General features: G+C 39.9%; 1 protein-coding gene across 3 annotated transcripts in view; it reads left to right on the top strand.

Annotated features, from left to right (window-relative positions):
- The first annotated feature begins 3,940 nt into the window (after positions 1 to 3,940).
- Positions 3,941 to 23,949, top strand: part of TMEM164 (transmembrane protein 164) — a 33,003-nt gene continuing 12,994 nt past the window's right edge. The window contains exons 1-4 of one of the 3 annotated variants that reach the window (XM_057399460.1): positions 3,941 to 3,956; positions 4,536 to 5,121; positions 16,449 to 16,498; positions 18,163 to 18,229. In XM_057399460.1, the coding sequence (XP_057255443.1) occupies positions 4,753 to 5,121; positions 16,449 to 16,498; positions 18,163 to 18,229 (486 nt within the window). In that variant the 5' untranslated portion in view covers positions 3,941 to 3,956; positions 4,536 to 4,752. Of the gene's footprint in view, positions 3,957 to 4,032; positions 4,304 to 4,535; positions 5,122 to 11,568; positions 11,668 to 16,448; positions 16,499 to 18,162; positions 18,230 to 23,949 lie in introns of those variants that run through there. The other 2 variants (XM_057399459.1, XM_057399463.1) reach the window with 2 other exon arrangements.

The following is a 23,949-nucleotide window of genomic DNA, read 5'->3' as shown; positions in this document are numbered from 1 at the left end:
ATCTCTGTGAACACAGATTTGTAGCAAGGAAAAAACAAATAAGCAAATGTAGTTTTCAAAATGTGAACTGGTGGTAATTCAACATGAAAAAGTATAACGGAATCATAGAATCATAGAATAGATAGGGTTGGAAAGGACCTTAAGATCATCTAGTTCCAACCTAATAATAATATAATATCTAATAATAATAATAATAATAATATCTATCTTCTTTTTGGGGGAGAGACACATTTGCTCTAGGGATCAATGACAATATAACCACTAGCTCTTGATTATTTCACTTGCTGATATCAGTAGGCAAGAAGAGAGATACCACCTTGCTGATTTGCTGGGAGGCATCTTCTTGTGCCCTAGGAGGGAGAGCACTGGTATTTCTTCTCATTCCTGCTCCTTTTGAGCATGTTACATTTATCAAAACTACCAGTGAAGGAAATATTGAGGATGTTTTTCCTAACCTAAAGAGTTTTGAAGACTACTTTTAATGTTCTCCTGCACTGTCACTGAAGTACAAGAAGATTGTTTAAAAATGGAACTCAAACCTCATGATTTCCCATGTTCATGCTCAATAAAACAAAACAAGTGATCAGCACTTAACCAAAGCCAGTCATGTTGAGAAGCTGGAATCACATATGTCCATGTGGCTAGTGTTAGACATTCCCTAGGTCAGGGTGTTGACTGTAGGTTAGATTCACCTTAAGGCTGGGCAAGTTTGAGTCATTATGTATTAGCCACAAGGGTGTGCTCACACCTACAGCACGTGTAGTTGCAGCTTTTGTGATAATCTGAATTACTTCACACAGTCTCTGCTAATAATAGCCACCAGTTGGAACCTGGAGTTACCTGTTGCAGTGGAATTCCTCCAGTCATGTTCAAGAGCAGCAAAAGGGCAAAGTTTCATGTTCTCTTTTCAAGTCTTCTTTAGTTATGCTCAATAGCATTTCTTAGCCACCCTGTTGGAAGACTGTTTCCTAAATATATAAAAAGGTGAAATTCAATGTTAACCCATGAAGAAATGGCAGGGCCCTGAGTGCTCCAGTCTGGCTTTATGGCTCCAGTTGTGTCAAGGCTTGGGTGAGAACTGGTCCAGAGCCATGGAGCTCCCAGGCAGATGGGCTGTGAGTAGGAGCCCCACACAAGGCTGCTCGGGTGGTTAAGGCCTACTGGCACACTCAAGGCCCTGGCATTTCGTCACAGATTAACATTAGTTTCACTTTTTATATATATTTTGTATTTCCAGAAGCCACAGACAGAAAAATAAATCTCATGTTAGATACAAGAACAAGCCTGAGGCTTTTGTGCAAGCATTTTAGTTACGGGAATTTATTGCTTTTAGGGAACTATTTCTATTGACATAGGAGATATATTTGTTTACAATGGGTCTTACAGCCTAAATTACTTAGTGAAAGGATAAGAGGAAACAGAAAAGAGCAATGGCTTTGTGTTCAGTCAATAACACTAAATTCTCATTCACAGATTACAGAGTACTTTTCAAAGAAGAGGAAGAAACTGGAACAGAGAAAATGGAGGAACTGTGCCTAAGACACCCAGCAGATGAAGATCAGAGAACCAGATCTCTTGGATTTATAGTGACTCTCAACCTGAATATGAATTAACAACATTGTGCTGTTCCAAAGAAATATCAGTCGCACCAGGATGTCCAGTTTATATCAGCTGTGCTCCTTCATTCTAATGAGTGGAAAATCACAGCAAAACAAGAAATCAGCAGGTCACCTCATCCCTCACCATGACCCAAAACAGGATCGAATTGATCAGCAAACTGCTCCAGGTTGCAGCTACCTCTGGAATTACAACTGTATGTTAATCAGCTTCCTCATACAGTCAAACAGAGAGCCCCAGAAGAGTTTATGCTGGCAGAAGGCAGTGGGAGAGGAAAGGAGTAGCAAGGGGAAGAGGAAAGGCAGTGATGATTTACACCAGGTGGCTTATCACAGTATAATGTGTTCAACTATGTTCCATCTTGCTGAACATATTCTTAAGTTTTTTAAGAGACTATTTTAAAATTTAAATACATCCCACTCAGCTTTGTATCACCTGCAAAATTAATAAGTATGTCCTCTGTTCCATTATTTATATTGTTAGTAACAAAAAGACCCAGACTAAAGACAGGCTGCAGGAACCCAGCAATATATTCTTTCCTTTTGACAGTGAACTACTACTTGCTATGCAGTCAGTTCTGTATAGACCTCACAATGCATTTATCCAGACCATATTTCTAACTTTTAAATGAAAATGTCATGAAAGTGTCAAAACCATATTAAACTGGCAACAGGCTCTGTGTTATCCACAACGCCTGTTCCTTAATGGAGGGGAAAATCAAGTTATCTGGTGTCATTTATTTTTGACAGATCCATGTTGACTGCTGTCATTCCCTGGTTATCATTTGGTTGCTAATAATAGTTTGTGAGATTATTTGTCCCAGGAGCTTTTCAGGGATGCAAGTTAATTACACTGATCAAGCTGTATTTCTTTGGCTCCACCGCTATCAAGCTAACCTTACTGCTATTTCTATTTTACTCATAATTGGGATAAATGAGCCCTTTGAATTATTTTCCTAAAGCACTGTTCCTTTTCTTAACTCCTTTCTTTAGACTTCCTTGCTATGAGATCTTAACAATTAATTGCTAAATCTTTAGCTTTCATGACATCTGTTTTTATTTAGCTGTTCTTTTTCCTTCCTCTTCCATGGACAGCAAGCTGTCATTTTGCAAATGTTCTTTTTTTTTGTGGGCAAAATACTGCCCACTTTCACACTCTCAGCCAGTTATTCTTCACCGGCATCCTCTATTGGAAGTAGCGGAAGAAAAGAACTGCCAAAATATTGGTGTTAGTGCTGAGCTGCTTAGTTTGATTGTTCAGGCTGTGAAGCAGGTTAATGCAGCAAGTCTGTGCTGCAGGCATGTGCAGGACCAGTTAACAGGGGAGGCATTTGCACCTATTCAGGTTGTGCATCCAGCTTCTTCGTATTCCCTTTTTTTTGCAGCAGGTTTGTGCATAATCAAAATGAATGAGAGGTGTTCTAATGAATCAACAATGGCTGAGAAAACAGCGTTTTCTAGAGGAATTCTTATCAATTTTAATTATGGAAAGGAGCCCTTGCAAATCTTGGAAAAGCCTGCTGGGTCCCCTTTCTTTCCCCTAAAAGGAGTCATTTCTTTCACAGCAGGATGGCACACACATAATGCTTCCAGCTTTACAGACCAGGTGTTGCTGCCTCTCTGTCTGTATGGAAATCACCTCCACTCAGCCAGTGGGCGTATCTGCCTGGTCTTTTAAAACTTATGGGGAGACTGAGCTTTTCTTTTCAATTAAACAGGCTCAATGGTTTGGCCAGCAACAATGCTGTCATAGTGCTGCTGGGTGAAGGGCAGCCCCGGCACGGCCAAGGAGGGGGGAGCAAGGAGCAGGTTATATGAAGTAAAATCTGCAGCCAGCTCTCAGGTGTGTCCATTCCTAGCTCTAAGTAACTCAACAACACCCCTTTAACGCACTTTCTGGCTCTTTGCCTTTCAGATGGGAACAGAGTTTTGTGTTTGCACTACAGCTGCTTCACGAAGCCACAAACCGGGAGCCAGGCCTCCACTGCGGAAGGCTCGCAGACCATCACAGAGTACATCACAGAGTACACCACCTCGGCGCAACGGCCGGGGCTGCGCTCCCCTCTCAAGCTTGGCCTTTCATGGCCGCAGTTTCTTGGCCGACTAACCCCCGCTGCAGTGGCACTTGAGGAACTCGTTCAGCGAGTTAACGCCTCTTGCTGGCTCGCGTCTGGCCGGGGAGCAGCGGGAAGCTGTGCCGGGCCCTCGGCTTCCCCTCCGGAGGAGGCACAGAGCGGAGCCGGGCGGGTGGCTGCATGTGAGGAGCGCCAGCGGGTGAAGGCAGAGGTAAGAGGAAAAGGAAGCCGGGGAGCGCGGGAGAGACGAGCACTGCCCGCTGAGGTACAGCCAGCCGCGGAGGGAGGCGGGAGCAGCCGGGGCGGAGCGGGCGGCCGGGCGCAGCCAATTCGGGGGGGGGCTCGTCCATTTTTCGGTGTGAGTCAGGCACGTCGGTGGGGTGATGCTAAGACGTTGGGAAGGGGCCGGGAAAGCCGCGGGAGGCGGCGGGGAGCGACCCGCCCGCCCAGGGCTGTGCTCTCTGCCGTGCCGCCGCTGAGGGGAGCGCTGCTGCTTCCTCCTCCTCCTCCTCTTCCTCCTCCTTCCCTTCCCGCGCCGGGGCCGGCGCCATGGCTGGGGGCGCTGGGCCGCGCCGCGCACCCTAACGGAGCGGTGCCCGCCCCCGCCGCGAGGTACGGGGCCCAGCGCGGCGCGAGCCGCGGCCGTTGGGGCGCGCGGGAGAGCCGTTGGGCGGGCTGAGGGGGGACGGCTCATAGCGGTGTCCGGAGGGAAGGGGAGAGCCGGGAGCGCGAAGGAGGCGGACAGACAGGGCCGGCCAGGCGGGAAGAGGAAGGAGTGCTGAGGCCAGGGGCTTTCGCTGCTGCTCGTAGGCTCCATTCATCTGTGGCTCCTCCCCTCTCGCAGGCTTGAGGGTCGTGTCCTGATACCGAAAGGAAGAGCCAAAAATGAGCCTCGCCCCGAGCTGAGCCGTTTCTCCTGAAGCTGAGGGAGGACGGGGACTACACAGAGGCCGTCCTTGCATTTCACGGTCCATCAGCCCGGCAGCATTTTGGCTTGGATTCCATCTTGCTGCTACCTGTTCCTGGACAGTGTCAGGGAGGAGAAGAGGCACCATCCCACCATGTCTCGTTACAGCCTCCATAATCTCCTGGACTGGATGTATGGGGGTGTGGACCCCAGCTTTGCTGGTAACGGGGGGCCAGAGTGCGCGGCCTTTCTCTCTGGGCAGCAGCGTCTTGTGGAGAGTGTGGTCTTCCTCAGTGTGGGAATCGTGGAGATCCTTCTGTCCCTCTGGAAACTCAGGCAGCTGCACTTGAGGGACCTGGAGGATCATCTGCTGCAGCGGCCCCAGACTAAGCAGGAGAGCTTGGGCAAGAATGTGCTGCTGGTGGTGCTGTGTCTCATCTTTGGGCTGGAGATGGGGTTCAAGTTTGCTACTAGGACTGTCATTTACCTCCTAAATCCTTGTCACGTTGTTACCATGATGCAGGTAAGGCTTGTGTACAGTCACCAGGAAGTTTGCTTTGGTTTTATACTTGGAGTGTTTTCCCCACAGTCTGTTTGTGGGCAAAAAGTGCATAGCAAAAAGTACAAATGCCAGGAACTTATATAAGCGTTTTAAACCGGACTTAGAGTTGAATCAACTGATTTGAAATCTGTCAAAAACCCAAGAAACATGAAGAGGTGAAATTATAGCTATGACTAATGTCCAAATCTCTGGTTGAAAATGGAAAAACTTAAGGCAGCCTCACCACTCTCTTTCACCTGATCCTTGTTTCAGGGGTAGAAAATGCTGTTTCTACTGACAGCAGCGGTGAAATTTGCATCAGGTTTAATGAAACCAAGATTATTGTTAAAGCAGCTATGTGGTTTACATGCAACTTCTTCAGGCGAGTGGCTTTTAGGAGTGTGACTGTATTTTGTGAAGGTGTTGAAGAAAACCCTCTCAATTTTGTGCAGACAGTGTTGGTTTAATGGTAAGGAAGCAAGTGTTACCTGTGTTTTGATACAAGGGGTGGACAAGCTGATCTGGTTTAATATCCATGGCTAAGCTCTGTGCTTTAATGACTTGTGGTTTGGTTGTTGATGCATGGTAATGTGCAATTTGTGTAGCTTCCAAAATAATAGCAACAATTGTAAACATTATTAAAAGCTTACAAGCTGTATTGTAGTCCTGTGCAAGTACTTAACTATCAGTTTCACTGAGCCTGGTAGGGAGTGTGGGAGAGATTAAAAAGTTGTTTGTTTAACTTCGCTAATATTGTGCATTCAACACTGGACAATTTACAAAATTTAAGCTCAAGAATTAGTAGAAGAATGGCAAAAAGGCTTTCATAAAAGCTGCCGTGATAACAACATCTGCAAGATCAGTAACATGAAAATCAGACCATTGCCACTCTTGGAATCCTTTTGCAGCATGCTGAGTGAACTGGGCTGTATCAGATCAAGCCGGTTGATAGCTTCACTCCTTGAGAGCATTTCCTAACAGGAATGGAAACACTGTTTCTGGTTGTACCAGAGGTTTCAGGGAGATGGGTATTATCCCAAGAGGGAGAAAACAAGCTTTTATAGCAGTATTCGAGACCTTTACAGAAATCGGCTTACAGTTCCAGACCTGAATTAGCAGGTTGTATAAACTCCTAAGCAATGATGCAATGTTAGCTCAGGATTTTACACCATTCAACACTTGCTTCCCAGGAAGTGGGAACAATTACTGTGCAACCAGTTAGTACTGCTGATGAAGAGGAAAGTAGAAGGTATGCAAGAGCTGTAGAAATAATTATAATATAGTCACATTCTATTTCCTGGCAATACTTAGTGTTTAGTAGAAAATTTTCCTATTTTCTGTGAAAAAGGTGAGCATATGATACCATTATGATTTGAAAGTTTAGTTGTCTTGATCTGGTATTTTAATATGATGTTATGATAAGTATTCAGCAAAAGCTAATGCCTCGTGTATGTGTGTGGGAGCTGGTATGGCTTACCTCATGCATTAATGCTCTCCTGAGGAAGATGTAACCTCTGTAATTAACATGGGCACTTGATCTCTTTTTGACCTATTGTGAAGCTTTTTTAATAATCACGTGCTAATTACTCATTAGAAATGTGGAATTGAGAAGGTGGATATGTCTGTAAAATGCAGATGTCATGCCTCTTCATCCTCAAAGGGATGTGTTAGAAATAGGCTTGGGCTTAATGTAGAGAAGGAAAATGGCTGCAAACCCAATGGCTTTCGTCAAAGAAAACAAGTTAGATACAAAGACAGTCGATGACCTCCATCAGCAGAAAAGTAATACGTAGTAGCTGGAATCTTACAAGCATTATTTTTCTGGCCTGAATTTCATAAGGGCAACAGGTTGGCAAGATGAAATACATGAAAATATAATTTATCTTTCGCTTCTGTTCTTAAAGTAATTTGTACATAATCCTGCTGTTGGACCTAAGCAGGAGGATGTACAAAGTAGGATGTGAGAGGTGAAACATGCTACAGCAGTCAAGATCACTTCAAAGGGAAGCCAACAGTAGCTGATTTTAAAGGTCTCTTCTTTCACTCAGTTTCTGTTAGCTTCAGCTGAGAGTGTTTCACCTTAGAGCAACAAAGGCTCTGGTCTCTGAGCCAAAAATATTTGGAACTGGAAATTATCCTTCAGACTTTCTCTACAGAAAATCCCTGCTCTTAAAAGGCCTAAGACTGAAATGAAGTCACAAAGTGGGAATTACACCTGTGATGTAGACAAAAACTGCTTAATACAATGGATACAGAGTTCTACAGCTGAGTCTGTTTTGATCAGGCGTTTGATTTCTGCCTATCACACCAACCTGTGTTCAAATCAAATTTTTTCATAAGTGGGAAGAACTAGTTTAGATGTACCATTGCGAGGATGAAGTGTTGATCAAGTGAACATATTTACCTGCCTAAACAGTTGTCATGGTTAATCAGATTCAGAGAATTCGTTGCTGTCTTGCCACCTAAATTATACAATAGTACTACTCATTTCTGGCAACAATCTTGGTTTTGGCTTCTTGCATAGATTTTGAAGGAAGAGTAGCAGTATTTCTTCACCAGTGACGTAGGTGTAGGATCATTGAGAGAGAAATACTTAGATTTTTAAAAGACTTAAAAATTTACTTTAAAACCAAAGGTGAATGGAAACTTCTGCAGTTTCCTGGACAGTTATCTGGTGGGGTATTTTGTGTAGGACATCATGAGTGTGGGGTGCAGTGAGGAGGAAGTCTGTGAATGAATTAGTACTGAGCTCTTTCTTTACATAGACAGTGGTCTCACTGAAAGTTTTTTGAATACCTTTATGAAATAAAGCCCCAACTCACTCTCTTTTTAGGACTGAAGCTATGATTAGGCTGATGATACTGCTGTAAACCTGGTGTGAAAGGGTATCCAACACCACCAGGGTGTTGCAAACGTTTTCTCCTTTGCATAGCAGGAAAGAATTCAGCATATATTAAGCAGCCAAGTGTTATATTTTCAAGACATTAATCCTTTGGAGTGTTATAGAACCATAGTTAGGGTATTGAAATTGAAGATGTTAAGGAAGACTTTTCAAGTTTCTGATTTGACAGTGTAAAAGGGAAGAATCACCCTATACCAAATTACTGCACTTAAGGACTGACATTTGTCTGGAATAAAGAAAATGTTTTTGGAGGAAACACCTGTGTTGCTGGATGAGCAGTGATCCTTTTAGACAAAGATCAGTAAACTAAAGGGGAAGTGATAGGTGGAAAAAAAGGCAAGGGGAAGGAGCATAGGGAAGTCCATTTTCATCCAGTGATCTCAATCTGATGTTTGCATAACTAAAATCAGTGCTAAGTGCATCTGCAGTTCAGTAAATACTAAATCCTGTGTTCATTATTTCCAGTTTTAGCTTCTTTAGAGTTCTAGATCCTTTTGTGTCCTCCGTAGGAAGGCTACTGTGTTTTGGGAAACAATGGGTTGTATGTGGTACTTATGAAGTAAACATAGCTTGCCTGAATTGTGCATCGTTTGGGAGTATGTCCCAAAATATGTATCAAATTAATTATCTCCCTTTCCCCTCCTCCTTTTTGTTTTTTTTTTCCTGTTTTTTAACCTTTGAAAAAAATCTGTTTATTCAAATTTAATTTTTCAAGTGTGAATCTGATTTTAATTTGCATCTATGGCTCCTAAATGCTTTGTAATATTTGGAGGAATCCAGTTAAATTGTGTATGGTTTTCCATATTCTGTCTCTTCAAAACCTTGAACTAAAGGGAACATTTATATCCTGTTATTTGGGAGTGAGTATGAAGAGCCTTTGCTTATAGAAATTCAGTAAATTTTTAAATAAAAGTGAATTGTGTTATTGGGTTACATGAGTAACAGTCAGCAAGTAAAAGTTTCTGTTATTCCATTTTAAAAGGAATAACTCCATTCTGAGTTATTCCGTATTTAAAGGGTAGCAGTATTCTAAATTGAAGGTGATTTTCAGTAGTTTTGTTCACTGCTTAATGTACTAAGATTTTTGGGCAAGATGTAGGGCACTGCAGCAAAATTTCTAATGAACATATATACATTTTCCAAAATGTAAGTCTCTAACTGTAAGCTTCTGAATCTCCCTTTTTGCATGTGTGCGTAATTCCCTTATCTATGTCATTTTTTTTGTGTATACCTCGTATGTTCCAAAACCCGATACTGGTCCTTGCAGAACTTGTAATTTTTAAAGCAGCTCAGAAGACAAGGCTCGGTTTCAAGAGGTATGATAAAACTGAAATTTAGTAGAATTTGGTATGGTAAGGATTGTAAAAAAAATATTTGAGAAAAACAAGGCTATGTATTGGAGTATAGTATGATTTAGCCCCATTTAGGAGATGCGTGAGACTGTTGTAGGAAGGTCAGCAATCCTTTGGGTGCTCTGAAATGCTCTCTGGGAGACAAACTTCAGCACTTTGGTGGAAGATGTGTGTAATGGCATCTCGCAAACCTCTTGCATTATGAAGTTTGCAGTATGGTTTTTACATCTGTGTAATGCACAAGTCTGTCTTTTTACAGCTGTACATTAACTTGTGATACTTCCTCTGAATTCTGATTGCTCAAGAGGAAAATCACCAGAGTATGTGGTGAAAAAGGGTGTATGAAGAATAATTAAAGCACTGGAAGCACCAGTAGTTCTTGGTGTGAAGCCTTATCTCTTAGAAGTGTGCATTTTATTGCTACAAAGATAATAGCAGCTCAGGGGCCATAGATATGACCTGACAGGTCATGAGACAAATTGTCAGTTCCTTTATACTTGGGATGCTCCAGAACTATTAATTTGGCTTTCAGAAAACCCATGGCTTGCTTGTATTGTCCAGTCTGCTTTGATTCCAAGAAGGGTCAATTTTTTCTTGATTGTTATAATTTATTTTTAAGCTGTGATTTTGTTGTGTTTAAAAACAGTCAATTGAAGTGTAGAGACATGAACTGATGCCATAATTAATGTAGTAATTATTTACTGAGCTGAGGAAAAGCTTTTCTTTCTGATAATTTTAATGCAGTAGCTTGCTTCACCATTGTGCTCATCTTTAGTAAATCCCAGCATATAGTAGAGACACTGAGAAATATAAATATGAGGCAAGGGAAGGATTTGTATTCAGAAATAAGTAATTTTAAATTTAGTATGGAAGAATAGAAAAATGTGTCTTAAGGCTGTCAATCACAGTTTGCTTGCTTTGAAGAGTTTGCAGCTCAGCCAATTCAACTTGAACAAGGTTTGGCCAATTCATGCTCTATCTTGAGCTGAAAATGTGCGTGCTTCAGTCAGGGTGATGGGGATTGTGGTAATATGTTGTGCTACTGATTGATGTTCTATTTGAGGAACTTGGAGATTCAAGCTCTAGGTTAAGCCTTTGTTTTAAAGTTGCTAGAATTTGGAAAGGAATATAGAAAGTGGGGAATTGACAAGAATAAATCTTGCTCTCTAAAAAGGATTAGGGATTGCATGATCGTAAATTCTAAGTGAAAAAGCTTAACTTTATTACCCCAACTGTTTACACTGAGAGTTATTATCTAAAGGCTATTAGGTGAATCCTTAGGTAATCAGGTATTGGTTTGTTTTGATGAGATCATCAGAGATTTAAAGCAAATAGCAATCAAAGTGTAATGTTTAGTTTGAGCAACATGTTATGGAGACACAGGCTTTTTTTTTTCCATTTCTTTTTCACTCTTCTGTGTGCGTTTTGTTTGAGAATGGAGCTGTTAAGAATTGTTTCGGTGTTCTCTCCAGTGTTGTATCACTGTTGGCTGTAACATATTTTTAGGATGGATTTTTTAACCTGTTTAGCAGTTTCACACATCATTTACTGTAGGCTGTTCGCTAGCAGTTTAAACTGATGCTTCAGGAATATCTGCCTGAGGCCTCCAGGAGCCTCAGTGTAGCAGTGGACTGAATAAAATAAAATAGCAGCAGTAACAATATTGGACACCTTGTAAGTTCCAAAGATCAGGATGACTTTGATCTAATGATTTACATTCTAAAATCCCCTTTCTTTGTTGTCTCCCTTTCACTGCTGTAAATGTTTGTTGTAAATGATAGTTTGTTGTAAATGATTGTATAAAACCAGCTGCTGAAGCAAAGCTGTCTGATGGAGTTGTTAAACCATTACTTTCTGCTAAATGATAGGGTAATTATTTTAAACTTTAATTTTAGAGTTAATTAACAAAATGTTCTACATCTTTTAAATTATCCAGCTGCTTGAATGGTCCTTACCTTATGTTTTACTGTTGTGGGGGAAAGTGGGTGGTCTTGACACCTACAGTAAAATACACTTCATTTTACTGCTGTATCTTGAGGTACCTCTTAATCCCTTCTCCTCCGAAGGGTACTTTGATACACCTAAGAGAGAGTGGAAATTTTTATTTCAGAAGAAATGAAAATCTAACTTCTTGAAGTTTTCATTTTGGAATAGTGTATTAAACCAATTTATGACCTGCAATGTTTGAAAAGAAAGATACGTTTCCAGTCTGCTGCAACACGATAACTAAATCAAGCAGGCAGCTCAGGGACAGACAAGCTGTTCTTTTGGAAGGTAAATGAAATCTGTGCTGCTGTGTGAGATGCACTGGTTTTACTTGCAGTTTAGCTGTCTTCTGCCAGAAACAAGTGTACTTGTAAGGCATCGGTAAGCATTCCCATTGATATTGTAAGTGGTACTTCGTGTGATGTTAAATATGGAATGGTTAAGAGTTGTGTGACTTGTTCTTTTCTTCCCCTGCTACCCTTTGAATTGTCTCATTTTGTCTCTTTAGTTTGTTTCTGATCAAACAAGATGATCTTTGTGTTATGCTTGTTTCTGTCTCAGCAGGACTAAAACTGGTAGAAGAAAAGCCTTTCATGACAAGTTTTGACTGTGCTCTGCCTCACTGTAAAAATAGCGTCATTAAAATACTTCTGAAGGGAGCTGTTAAGTATATTATTTTGGAGGAATTTGAGAGGTTTTGGAATCAATAGACCCTGGGGATTCAGCCAACTCACAGGACAAAAAATGCCCAAACCAACCTAAAAATGAGTGGTCTCTCCCAGTTCAGAGTGGTCATGGAGTGAGGCAGTAACATTTAATGAATAGAATGGTACCAGGCTTAGATATTTGAAGAGGTATTTTACTTCAGGTCAGAGACACTATTGCTGTCCCAGACATAGAGAGATCATTTGGAGCATTCTCTTTTTGTTAGTGCATGGTTAGAAGAAGAGAACTTGTAAGAGACTGTTGGGCAGCCCAGTCATGGGCGAGTTCAGAGCAACCCTAAATTCAGTCTCTAAGATTTTTGTCTCGGTGAAGGAATGGTTAAGTAGTGCAATCCTGTACATTGCAGTCTTCAAGCTGTAACATCCCTGCTGACCCATCATGTGTTGTGGTGTGACCTTTGTATTTGGGTTTATGCAGGATAGTGCTGACTGTACAGTTCTTTATGCCAGCAGTATTTCCCATGGGAATGGACATTGTTATTTATGGTCTTGTAATTATGAAGTATATTGTCAGAATTTCTGACTTACGTTTTCATCTGGATCCTCAATGTTAAGTGAACTTTAGTTTGCAGGTTGACTAGTGTTAGGAGTTTCTTTCAGATTTGTTGCCTGAGAACAATTGTAAAATCTTCTGGTCCTGTGCTGGTGGAAGAGACTCACACAGCCTGATTCACAGTGTCATCCCTGCCTAGGACTTGGTACTGATACGTTTCCTTGAGGCCATGTGTGAGTTTGTACACTCACTTGCATTAGCCTATAGTCTTTTACAGGCTGAAGAGTCTTAATGTGTTAAATCCATATATGGAAGATGTTCTGTACTTATTGATCATTCTTGTTGACCTCTGTAACCCTTTCCTAAATTGCCCTTTTTTTTTTTTTTTTTTTTTGAGATTGAGAGGTTAAAGTGGGAGGGAATGATCACAACTGGCGGTGTTCAAGGCCAGGCTGGACAGAGCCTTGGGTGTCATGGTTTAGTGTGAGGTGTCCCTGCCCATGGCAGGGGGGTTGGAGCTAGATGATCTTAAGGTCCTTTCCAGCCCTAACTATTCTATGATTCTGTAACTGTGCCCAGAATTCAGCCTGTCAGACAGTGAATATCTTACAGCTTATTTTTCCCTCTGGAAATACTGTCTGTACATTTTGGATTTCTGGTTAATTCTTCTGTCCTTTTCATTTTTAATGTGAAAATGTAACAGGTAACAGATCTGACAGAGTAAGGAGGGACACCAAAATTGTTTCTTAGTGTTTCTTCTAAATTGCAAGTTCCATTACTCTGCCTTGAGCAAGGAGAAGCTACTTAAGTGTGTTTTAAAATACATGTTGTCCTGTTTACACTAGAACTCTGCAACGTGCTGGCGAAGGGGGCTCACGTCTGTGCTAGCCTGAGTGCGTAAAACCTTGAGAGTTCTGGCAGGAAAACAGAGGCTGGGAACTGTTCACAGCCATGCTGCTAATTTAATATGACATTGTTTGGTTTACAAAACATAACTGTTTCCTCCTGCAGGGCAAAGGATTTTATTTCCAGTATGAGTGAAATGTAATAGGATTATGTGACCGTTTGTGTTGGAGCTTGTGAGCTTGTCTGCTGTGAACTAGATATTTTAGGAGTTTTTCATTACTCTGAGCTGAATGATGACCCTTTTTATAATGGTTGAGTCAGTGATACAGTCCTTTGAAAATCAGATACAGGGGTGTCTTGTAAAATAACCCCTTTAAGAGGCTGAGGTTTATTTATCACAGAAAGTATATGCATATTTAGAGAGAAAGTGCTTGATATTAAACTGCTAAAGCTGAAACGTATGAAAATCTCTTCCATTATCCTGGAGTTTTAACATAAACATTCTGGTTACGATTTCTCTGCCGTCATAAGAAGTGGAAGTCAGGCTTATATTCTGAAAGGTCCCTCATAAAAGAGGGACTTAATTGCATAAAACATTAAATATTTGTTTTTCCCTCATCAGTCCTGAAACTGTGTTTCTTGCAGTAGAATTGACATAGAAATACACAGCTGTGAATCTGGTTCTCTTCTTTGCCTGTCTCCATGGTAGTGAAGAATTGGCATGTCAGTTGTTGTAACAATACCATCCTTTTTTAATACTAGCTATTTTTTAACCTTAGTGCTGAGATTCAGACAGTATACAGACTTGTGTTGTAGTTTTTGCTCTACCATGTGGTACTTGAAGCACTTTTCACTGTGTCAGAAAAACCAATAACTGGTGTGATTAAGTCACATTTCTGGTTTGATTATTTTATGCATATAGAGAAAAAGGTTGATCTGCTTTAAGATGTCGGAAATGAAAAAAAATCATACTGGGAGAGCAGAAGGTATGAATTGTGCTTCAGAAGAAACAGGTTTCTGAATTTAAGGAACTCATAAAATAATTTTAATTTAAAGCTCTGCATGAACTAGTGAGACTCTAAATATTGCATCTTCTTTTGCTAACATACAACATGTGTTAAAAAGTTACACTAATGCATATAAGTAGCATGGGAAAAAATAGTTATTGTAAAAGACCTGTAGAAGATATTTATGGTGCCCAAAGAAGGAGAAATATAGTCCACAATTCAAGGAACTTCAGTTAGTAAACAAAGTTTACTGCAGAATATGCAGTGATGGAATAGTGAAGCATAGTGAGTGTTAGACGCTTTTCCTAGAAGCCATACATATATATGTCTTATGTGCAAGGTGACGTGTAGACCACTCGGAAGAATGTTCTGGCATATACTTCTTAGTACAAAAAAGCATCCATTAGTAGCTTGTCATCAGGTGTTTGTTATGCTTTCTTTCTCTTTAACCTGCTCTGATGAGTTAAAATTGCTTGCCTTTTAAATTCCAGACTTATGAGAAACTCTGGATTTTAACAATATTCACTAAGGAAATGTCTTGAGGGGTACATTCAGTCAGTTTTAATTGCTGCCTCTTTCCTGCTGTGCTTTTATTAGAATTCTGTATGACTTAGGAAAAACAATTTGTATGTGTGTGTATTCTAAACTGTTATTGAGGCTGACTTGAATTAAACATACAAGTAAGTGAATCAGAGAAATAAATGGTTGTATATTAACAGCTTGCATTGGAAATAAGACATTTTGAATGTGTGTGTGTGTTCGTATGGTAGAAGCAGCAACCCCTTTTATACACAAGGGCTCAGTGATATGATCCAGACTTCAACATTTCTACTGTTGCTGCAGCAAGTACATGATCTGGGAGTAATTAAATTGAATATACATCAGAAGCCTCTTCCCAGCCTTGCAGCGCTTCAAACAAACATGTTGGGTGAATTGTTTAATCTGGCTTGTCCGTAAAGCAGACATTCTCCAAATGCTCTCACTTGAACTGATTTAAAGATCACTACAAATCTGTTTTGTAGGTTGGCAGTGAAATGTATTGTGAATTTGTTTTAGCAACAGCAGTAAAAAGTGTGATTCATTTATTTCTTATAAAATAAATGCTTATCAGACAGTAGGCCAAAGTCTCTTCTTTGCAGTAGTGGGCAGTATAAAAGGTATGAGTTTTATCACTGAGCACTTAGGTAGTAATCTCTTCATATCTAGAGTAAAGCTTGCTGATAGGAAGTATTTCAAGTTGCTGTGAGAGGTTTTGTACAGCAGTATCAAAAGAGTATGGTTATCTAAATTTAGGTGGGGCATTTTTGCAGATCAACCATACTTTATCACATGAAAATTGAAATCAAGTCCTATTTGTGGTAGTAGTATGGCTTGTAAAATAAACATGCTGATCCAGTTGTACTCTGTTATTTTTGGTCTTGTGAAACAGCTAATAACTGGTGAAAATGTTATGGTACTTTAACATACTGTATTGAGTATGGAAGTGAACATATTTAAAGATGACTGCTAAGCTTATAGAGCAGATAATGAGGTAGCCTTATTTCGGGAAGCATGAAAAGGCTTCTCTACGCAGCCATCTAGCATGAAGTCTTCAAGAGCTGGGTCCTACACTGCTGAGGGGGAAGTACTGTCATTGTAAATGACTGGTCTTCAGCACAGCAGGGGCATTATCATGATACAGGGCTAAGGGAGCTGCTGTAGTAAGATGATTGGTAATACAGTAAAGTGCTTTGTAAGAGACCTTTTGTAATGACAACATCAAACAGGCTAGAATTTCACTTGTTTCTTAGGCACCGACTAGGTGCTACTCATACTGCTTGAATCCTTTTATATGTAGATAATGTGAGACCTTTTGATTTGTTGAAGAATTTTAGTCTCTTCTAGCTCTTCTTTTACATAGTTCTGCTTAGAAATGATTTGTGACCTACAGAACTAGGAAGGAAAGATATAAAAAATTGAGTCTATATCATTAATTTAAATTTGTTTCTACCATTTCAGATTTTTCTTCTTGCCTGTCCCCCATGCCGGGTTGCAATGATTCTCTTCAGGTAATGCCTCTTCCTTACTAAATTTCTATCTACTTATGACTTATGACTTTCTATCTACTTATGACTTAGCTTAAGTCATAAAATATTAAGATATATATCTGTTTGGAAAGGCATATTGGTTGGAATGAAAAATGACACCTTGAAAATCGTCAGGGCTTAAATCATGGGTGTTGAGCCACATACCCTGGGTTCTTTTGTACCGTGGTTTTGGCCTTGCTTAGCCACTTGGATTATCTCAGTGACAGATAAGAATGCAGGAGCCTTCTGCAGATTAACCTATGGGTTTGCGTAATTTATGTCATGGGCCTTGTACCTCTTTATTTTCCTCACTAAAAATTAATAACTGGACAGGGCCATGCATACAGGAAGGATCTAGTTTTAATGCTGTGGATTTAAGTTAAATAGTGGAAGCAGATTCCTGCTGACTTGTCTGTTTCCTAAATCTATGCAATCTTTCCTAAAATATTGCATATTGTTACTAACTTCAGGAAACACAAGAATTCCTAATGTGCAGGAAGCTCTAATGGGCTGCCACAGTAGAGTTCAGTAAGCAGCTGAGAAGTATAACTGGTCATATTGTGGGGAGACACACAGGAATGGCTGTAGTTGCCACCGTGACAGCTCTTTCTTGTGTTAGTCTAGGCAGTGACTGGAAAAATGATGATGGGGTTATGCCTCATGAATTATTTTGGAATTGCTGCTATCTCTCTGCAACTTTGTCCTGCTGTTCCCCATTTGGGCACGGAGTAGGCTGAATCCAGAGATCCTGTGTTAGTGTCTCCATCTTGGAGAGGGTGAAAAGTACATCTGGTATCCAGGGAATCCTGGATTTACTATGTGCATTTGCAAAAGACCAGTTGCAGAGCGAAGGCCTAAATATTTGTTATTTTTCAGAATGAGCTTTTCTGTTTTCTAACACCCTGACAGCATGTAAATTAGATTTGGAAAAACTATTTTGAAATTGTAATACCTTTTCCCCCCCTCAAGTTACTTTTAAATTCCTAAGAGTTTATGACAGGCAGTGGTTGTAAACAGTTTATTCTTTACTTTGTGTCTTATGTAAAGTAGATTGAACTAGAACTGACACTGTTTTTGTGTTCTTGTGATGCAACCATGGTGCCGAAGGAGATGGCTGGAAGCTATACAAAATACAGTATTATAATACTACTTTCCTGCCTTATTCTTTGCTTAGAACTTGCTGTTAAGTTTTGACAAATACAATTCTTCTTTTGTCTAAGGGACTTTTTCCAAATTCCTGAAGAATTCAAGCTTACTTTGAAGCTGAACATTTAAAGAGTTAGACAGGAGTAAAAACCTTTATCAAACATGCTATCTTAAGCTCTGAAAGACAAATGAACAGCAAAATAACTATTTAGCAGCTTCCGTCATGAACAGGATTAACACAAATGAGCAGTCCAGGCTTTCTAGGGATCCAAAGCTCATTACAGAAAGCAGTCCTACTTCAGGAAGTTATTTGTGTATTTGAAGAGAGGTTTTTGTCCTGGTTGTTGTATTTCATAGTGCCTTAATTCAAATTCAAGCAAAAAGGTTTTTTTTTATGAATTTTCTTAAATCTCTTGCTACCTTTTATTAAAGAGACACTACATAAAATATGTGAAGATGTGTTTCTGTCTGTGAGAATAACACTACATCTCTCTTCTAAGGTTGCAGATGCATATGCTGAATGGGGCCCTCTTGGCATTGCTGTTTCCAGTTGTTAATACACGCCTGGTGAGTCTGCTGTACTTCTCCTCCTCCTTATTTATTTATTTATTTATTTAATATTTATTCCTAAAATATTTTCTTTGGACAGTTAGGTCTATGTTTTATTTGCTCTTTTAAAATTCATGTTACCAGGCTGTAGATTCCTACATAGGTCACTACATTGGAGCCAGATACTGATCCAGTATCTTGGATTTGATTCAATATCAAAAGCCAGTATCTTGGACTTTTTCATGTTGATAAATCAATGTGGAAAGGTAACACTGCTGTATTCTAAGGATCAATTCCATCCTAGCCTTTAAATGGAGGGAAAACGTCATGGCTTTGAAAGATGCCTTTATCGGTTAGCATTGTAACCTGTGGTCAAAATTCAGTTTCAGGCTTTTCAGACTATATGTAAATGTAAGATTCCTCAGGCATGGAAAATGTCGAATATTGTTGGTGGCTGTCACCCAGCTCCCCCAAGATTAGGCCCAGCAGGTTTTTTTCCCGTGCAAGCTTTCAAATCTGCTGTAAAACTCCCACCTCTTGGACAAAAACTCAACCTGTTGGTGTCTCTAGAAAGATTCTTACTATACTGAGAGTTAATGTCAGAAAAGTTATCCTTAGTCTGAGCCATATGAAATATTTCTAAGGACTGTCTTTAACAGCTGTTATGTGTATATTAGAGCTGTGTGTATGTATATATGATTATATGCCTACGTGCTGTTCATTTTTGTGTCAGTTGACTTATTTGCAAGAATCTGTTGTAGTTATTTAAATGCCTGTTTTAATATAGATTTCACTTCTATTTATCTGCTTATGTTTGTATGGTGTCTGGATAAAGTACTCATATCTATATCCATATAGCATGTGGATTAATGATATTATGAACAAAATTGGTGTGGACTTTAGACTCCATTACAAATCTCATTAGTGGCTGCTTGCAAATCTTGACTGCCCTAATAAGATTAAGTGTAAAATCTGCATCTGTGGTGAACTTCATAGATGATGCACTGTGTTCATTGCTCACACCGGTAGCTAAGGAGACCGGAAACCTGATGGTTCTATTGTTGCCTTTTAGGTAGTTTTTTTTTTTCTTCCCCTTTTTAAGACTATGAAATTTTGCACTGAGACACAGTTCAGTTGCTAGAGAGAGGATAATATGTCTGGAGGCTTTTACATGTGACAAATAATCTTCCATAAAGCATGACACACGCTGCATAGGAGGATGGATCATTTTCAGATTTCAGTGGATTTAGTTGTATAATAACCCTAGAGTTCATTCAAGATTGACGTTGTCCTTCATAGTTTGGTAACTATATGTATTTTTCAATTCTATAACATCTTATGTGCAGTTTGCAGTTATATTTTAATAAAACTTGATACTGCTGAAGTGGCATCAGATGAATAAAGCAAGTGGGTCCTTTTCTGATAAGGATTACTTTTGTATTTCAACCTTTCTAGTTTTTAAGTAAATCTAAATTTAGCATAACAGTGATTTTTCTGGGTAACCTTTTCAGGGTAAGATGTTGAAATATTTAATAAATCATTAGCCTGTATTTGCTCTGCCATTATTATGTATCTCATTTGTATTAGGGCAGTGGTAATTAAACAGGAAAAAACGAGGCTACTTATAAATTTCTCCTTAATTAGGTTTAGAGGAGCCAAAGGATAATGTCCAAGAGCAAATATTTTTTGAATAATACAACTCTAGGATATTTTTGGCCTGACAGATGCTTTCTAGGCTGTTCTCTTTTCAGTGTTTCTCCTGGCACAAGATAATGTGGGTGATGTTTTATAGCATTGCTGCTTTGACCCAGATTCTCTATTGGTAGACACACATTCTGCTCTGCAACTGTTACTGTAGTTTTTTTCACACTGACATGGTCCTGAAAGCAGTGAATGTTTCTTAAAGCTTAGCAGGAAGTCCAAAAAAGCAGTCATTTTGTCCGTGCTGTCTGCTTTGGTTTGTAGTATCCAAGTCCTGATTCTCTCAAGAACTGTTGTCTCAAACTTTTAAATCCAGTTTTAAGTTATATATTTTAGTGTGTACATGTTTTATATAAAAATTTTGTCTACTTAGTAATGTCTGCAAATTGGTGTAATATATAGTGTATGGCACAAAAAGCATGAAGAATCAGGCACCTAAACTATTAAGTAAGTGAGGAGTGATATGTTGTCTGGGGGCAGAGAGAGTCACAAGGTCAGTGGGAACTGGAAAGCAGGAGACTGTTGCCTCAAATGGATATATTGCATAAGCACCAAAATGCCTCACTGTTATCTTCCATAGTGTACAATGTATTTTATCTTTAGAAGTTATTTGATGTCTTGGTGGTGATAGTTTTCATTGTCTTCATCTGACCTTCTCCTAAAGCTGTCTTCCATGTGGATTGCCTGAGTTATCTCACAGGCAGCAGATGAGCACTGTTGAGCTGCAGTTTCTCTTTGGAGAAGCCTGCTAATTTGACAAGTTCAGCAGTAGCATTTACATGCTAGCTAGCAAACTGTGTGCCATGATGGAGGTGAAAGCAGTGAGATGCACAAGGAAATAAGCTGTTTTATTTGTGCATATCAATAATCTGGAAGGGACAAGAGACAGAAGATACAGAATGAAAAATAATCATTAATTCACCAGCAAATGGGTGTTTGTTAAGGAACTAGTGGCTGTCAGGATCTTGGTTCTAAGTGTTAAACGAGTCAGAGTAATTTCCAGAACACCTCTTACAACATCTTGTGGCACAATCTGTTAGGGTCATGTATTTTTGCTACCAATCACTTTACTTAATGCATTGTAAGTATTACTTTATATATATAATTCAATGTTAGATTATCCTGAAAAAGAAATTTCTGGTAGCTGATAGCATAACTCTTCATTTTCTTGTATCTGTTGAAATTTTTTAGAACCCGAGTCGTTTCAAAACTATTCCTAAATATTAGTCAGTTGCCAGTGGAGAGTTGAGATACTCATTGAGACTACAGCAGAAAGTTTCTGCCTTCTGTTGTTTTAACCTTTCAGTGATGCTATAATCCTTAAAAACCTTGTTGGGCTGTAATGGGCACATGGGATAGTATTCAAAGAAAAATGTAGCCTGAAAGATGAGGTCAGTCTATCCTCTTCTTTCCAAGGAAGTATTTTCCTGCTTTGGCATGATGCTGAAGTACCAGCAATTCACAGCCTTGAGCAACAGACGCACCCACTTGTGTTTAATTGGCAAGTAAATATTCCAGTTATTTGCTGCATTACTTACCATGTGCTGATGATGTTAAACTTTGTACATCAGAATAGTCACTGGGTAAAGAAAAAACAGTTTGTTTCTTAGGTGATGTTTGTCTTTCAGCAAAAAAAAGGGTATTTTAATTTTCACTCACAATTTCATTCCTTTCTCGTGATGTAAATCATTCTTGTCAGCACTAGCAGTTCACATGGAAAATAGAATAATCTTTTATGACCCTTAAGTAAATAGAGAAGGTGATGTTAAGGGAACTGGATTGCTAGGTTCCCAAGTGGGAGCCAAGAAAGGTGTAAGAGGATATACAGGGGTGGAAAGATCTCTTTCTACTCTGTATTTATATTATATAGAATATGGTATAGGTCCCGATAAATTTGCTATGCAAATAAATTTATTTAACTGCCAGAGACTCCAAATGTTGGAGAATAATTGGTTTTGTTAACTTTCATACTGTGTTAAATTTTAAGGGGAACTCTTTCTGCTGGTTTAAAAGCAGGGTTTTTTTGCAAGGTGATGCCCTGAAAATGTTGATATAGATGAAGTAAAAAAACAGGGCATGTCCCAGAGGTGTTGGGCTTTGCTCACACAGCTTCAATGGTGCAGTTTTAATGTTTCCAGAAGCTGCTATATTCTATTATTAGAACTATTTGGCTTGAGAGGTATGCATCCTAAATCTGGTTTAGGAACAAATCATACTCTGAGCAGTACTTCCAGTGCACTCTGTGTAGTGCCCGTGATCATTGCCTACTGTATTGCTGTTGCCTGTTAAGATAGGTAGTTAAGGTATAAGTAATTCACTGTACTGAATAGGTTGCCTGAAATGCTTGTGCCTACACAGCAACATGGAATAGGTTGTGGTAGCACAGTATGTGACATCAATACTGATTTCATCTAACTGGTACAAGGAAATAACAAACAGTTGCACATTGGCAGATGTTGAGAGATTGTGCTTTGGTTGCTGGTAGGTGCTCAAGTCAGGGAGGGTTTCTGCAGCTTTAGGCAGTATCTGTGCTATATGCATTAAAATGGTATGGGTGTGGAAGTGGAGACTAGACTCACACTTATATTTGATAACTGTAAATCTACTTTCTGCTGGTGGTCATAAGTAGTCCTAATATTGTCTCTAGAGGAACTGGGAAAATACTATTTCAGAAATTGTTATTATCTACCTCTTTTGGACTTGACCTTACAAATGCTTGATTGTGTCCATTGTGTCATTAATGTAAGCTAGTTTGCATAATGAAACTGAGTGACTAGGAGACAGTATTTTATGAGACAATAAACATCAAATATAGTGCTAGTCAAACACTCAGAACACTGATAAAAGTCAGAACAAATGCATTTAGTGGAGAGTGCACTGAACAAAGCCTTTTCCTGATTTTTCTCAGTGAGCATCATCCTCTGTAGCGACAGGCCTCATGTCCTGGTTTAACCCCAGCTGCAGCTCAGCATCACACAGCTGCTCGCTTCTCACAGTGGGGTGAGGGAGAGAAGTGGAAGGGTAAACGTGACAAAACTCATGGGCTGATAAGATAAAGACAGTTTAATAGGTAAAGCAAAAGCTGTGCATTCACAGGCACAGTAAAAACAAGGGATTAATTCACTGTTTCCCATCCCCAAGAAACAGGGCTCCATCACACCTAATGGCGACTTGGGAAGACAACTGCCATCACTCTGAACATACCCCTCTTCTTCTTCCCCCAGCTTTATGTGCTGAGCATGATGCCACTGGAATATCCCTTGGGTGAGCTGGGGCTAGCTGTTCTGGCTCTGTCCCTTCCCGTCTCCTTGTGCAACCTCAACCTCCTTGCTGGGGTAAGGAGCAGAAAAGGCCTTGACTGTGTGTAAGTGCTGCTCAGCAGTAACTGAAACATCCCTGTGTTATCAGCACTGTTTTCAGCACAAATCCAAACCATTGCCCCGTACCAGCTACTGTGAAGGAAATTAACCCTATCCCAGCCAAAACTAGCACATAAAGAAGAAAAACTCTTAAAACTTGTAATGATTTGGGTTGGAATCCTGGGGCCTTTAATATGCTCAATAGACAGTTTAGATTACAAGTCTTGCTAACAGATATTTAGTCATTCTGAAGCTCTCTGGGTCAGGTTGAAGAACTGAATCACAAACATCACCGGTTGGTTACAAGGGGGATACTGCTCTTTGGAGAGGCTGCTGGGTTTCTACAGGGGCACCTGAGCCTCTTGGGGCCTGTGAAGAGGGTCTACGTTGGAGATTGTTGGAGTCTGGATTTAAATACATGTGGCCTTCATGGGTGCCTATGGTCAATATTGGTAGAGGGACTGACTTGTTCTGTAAGTGTTGCTTTGAGTTTTTAATTTCTCAGACTTCACCACTTGCTGAAGTGCTTGTTTTCACAAAGAGGTTCATTAAATCCTAGACTGCTGTGGGTGACCCCTTCTACCTTGTCACTATTTGCAGTTTCTCTTTGCGTATCTGCTATCTGTAAGTTCCTTATTGCTAAAACAATTTATAGCTAAGACCTTTAGAGCGGAGTGA

The sequence above is a fragment of the Pezoporus wallicus genome, unplaced genomic scaffold (genome assembly GCF_028554395.1).
Source record: "Pezoporus wallicus isolate ANWC-B61680 ecotype Strahan unplaced genomic scaffold, APGP_CSIRO_Pwel_v1 contig_13659, whole genome shotgun sequence".
NCBI classification, from domain to species: Eukaryota; Metazoa; Chordata; class Aves; order Psittaciformes; family Psittacidae; genus Pezoporus; species Pezoporus wallicus.
Note: the sequence above shows the minus strand (reverse complement) of the source record. Positions and strands in the feature narration are given on the sequence as shown.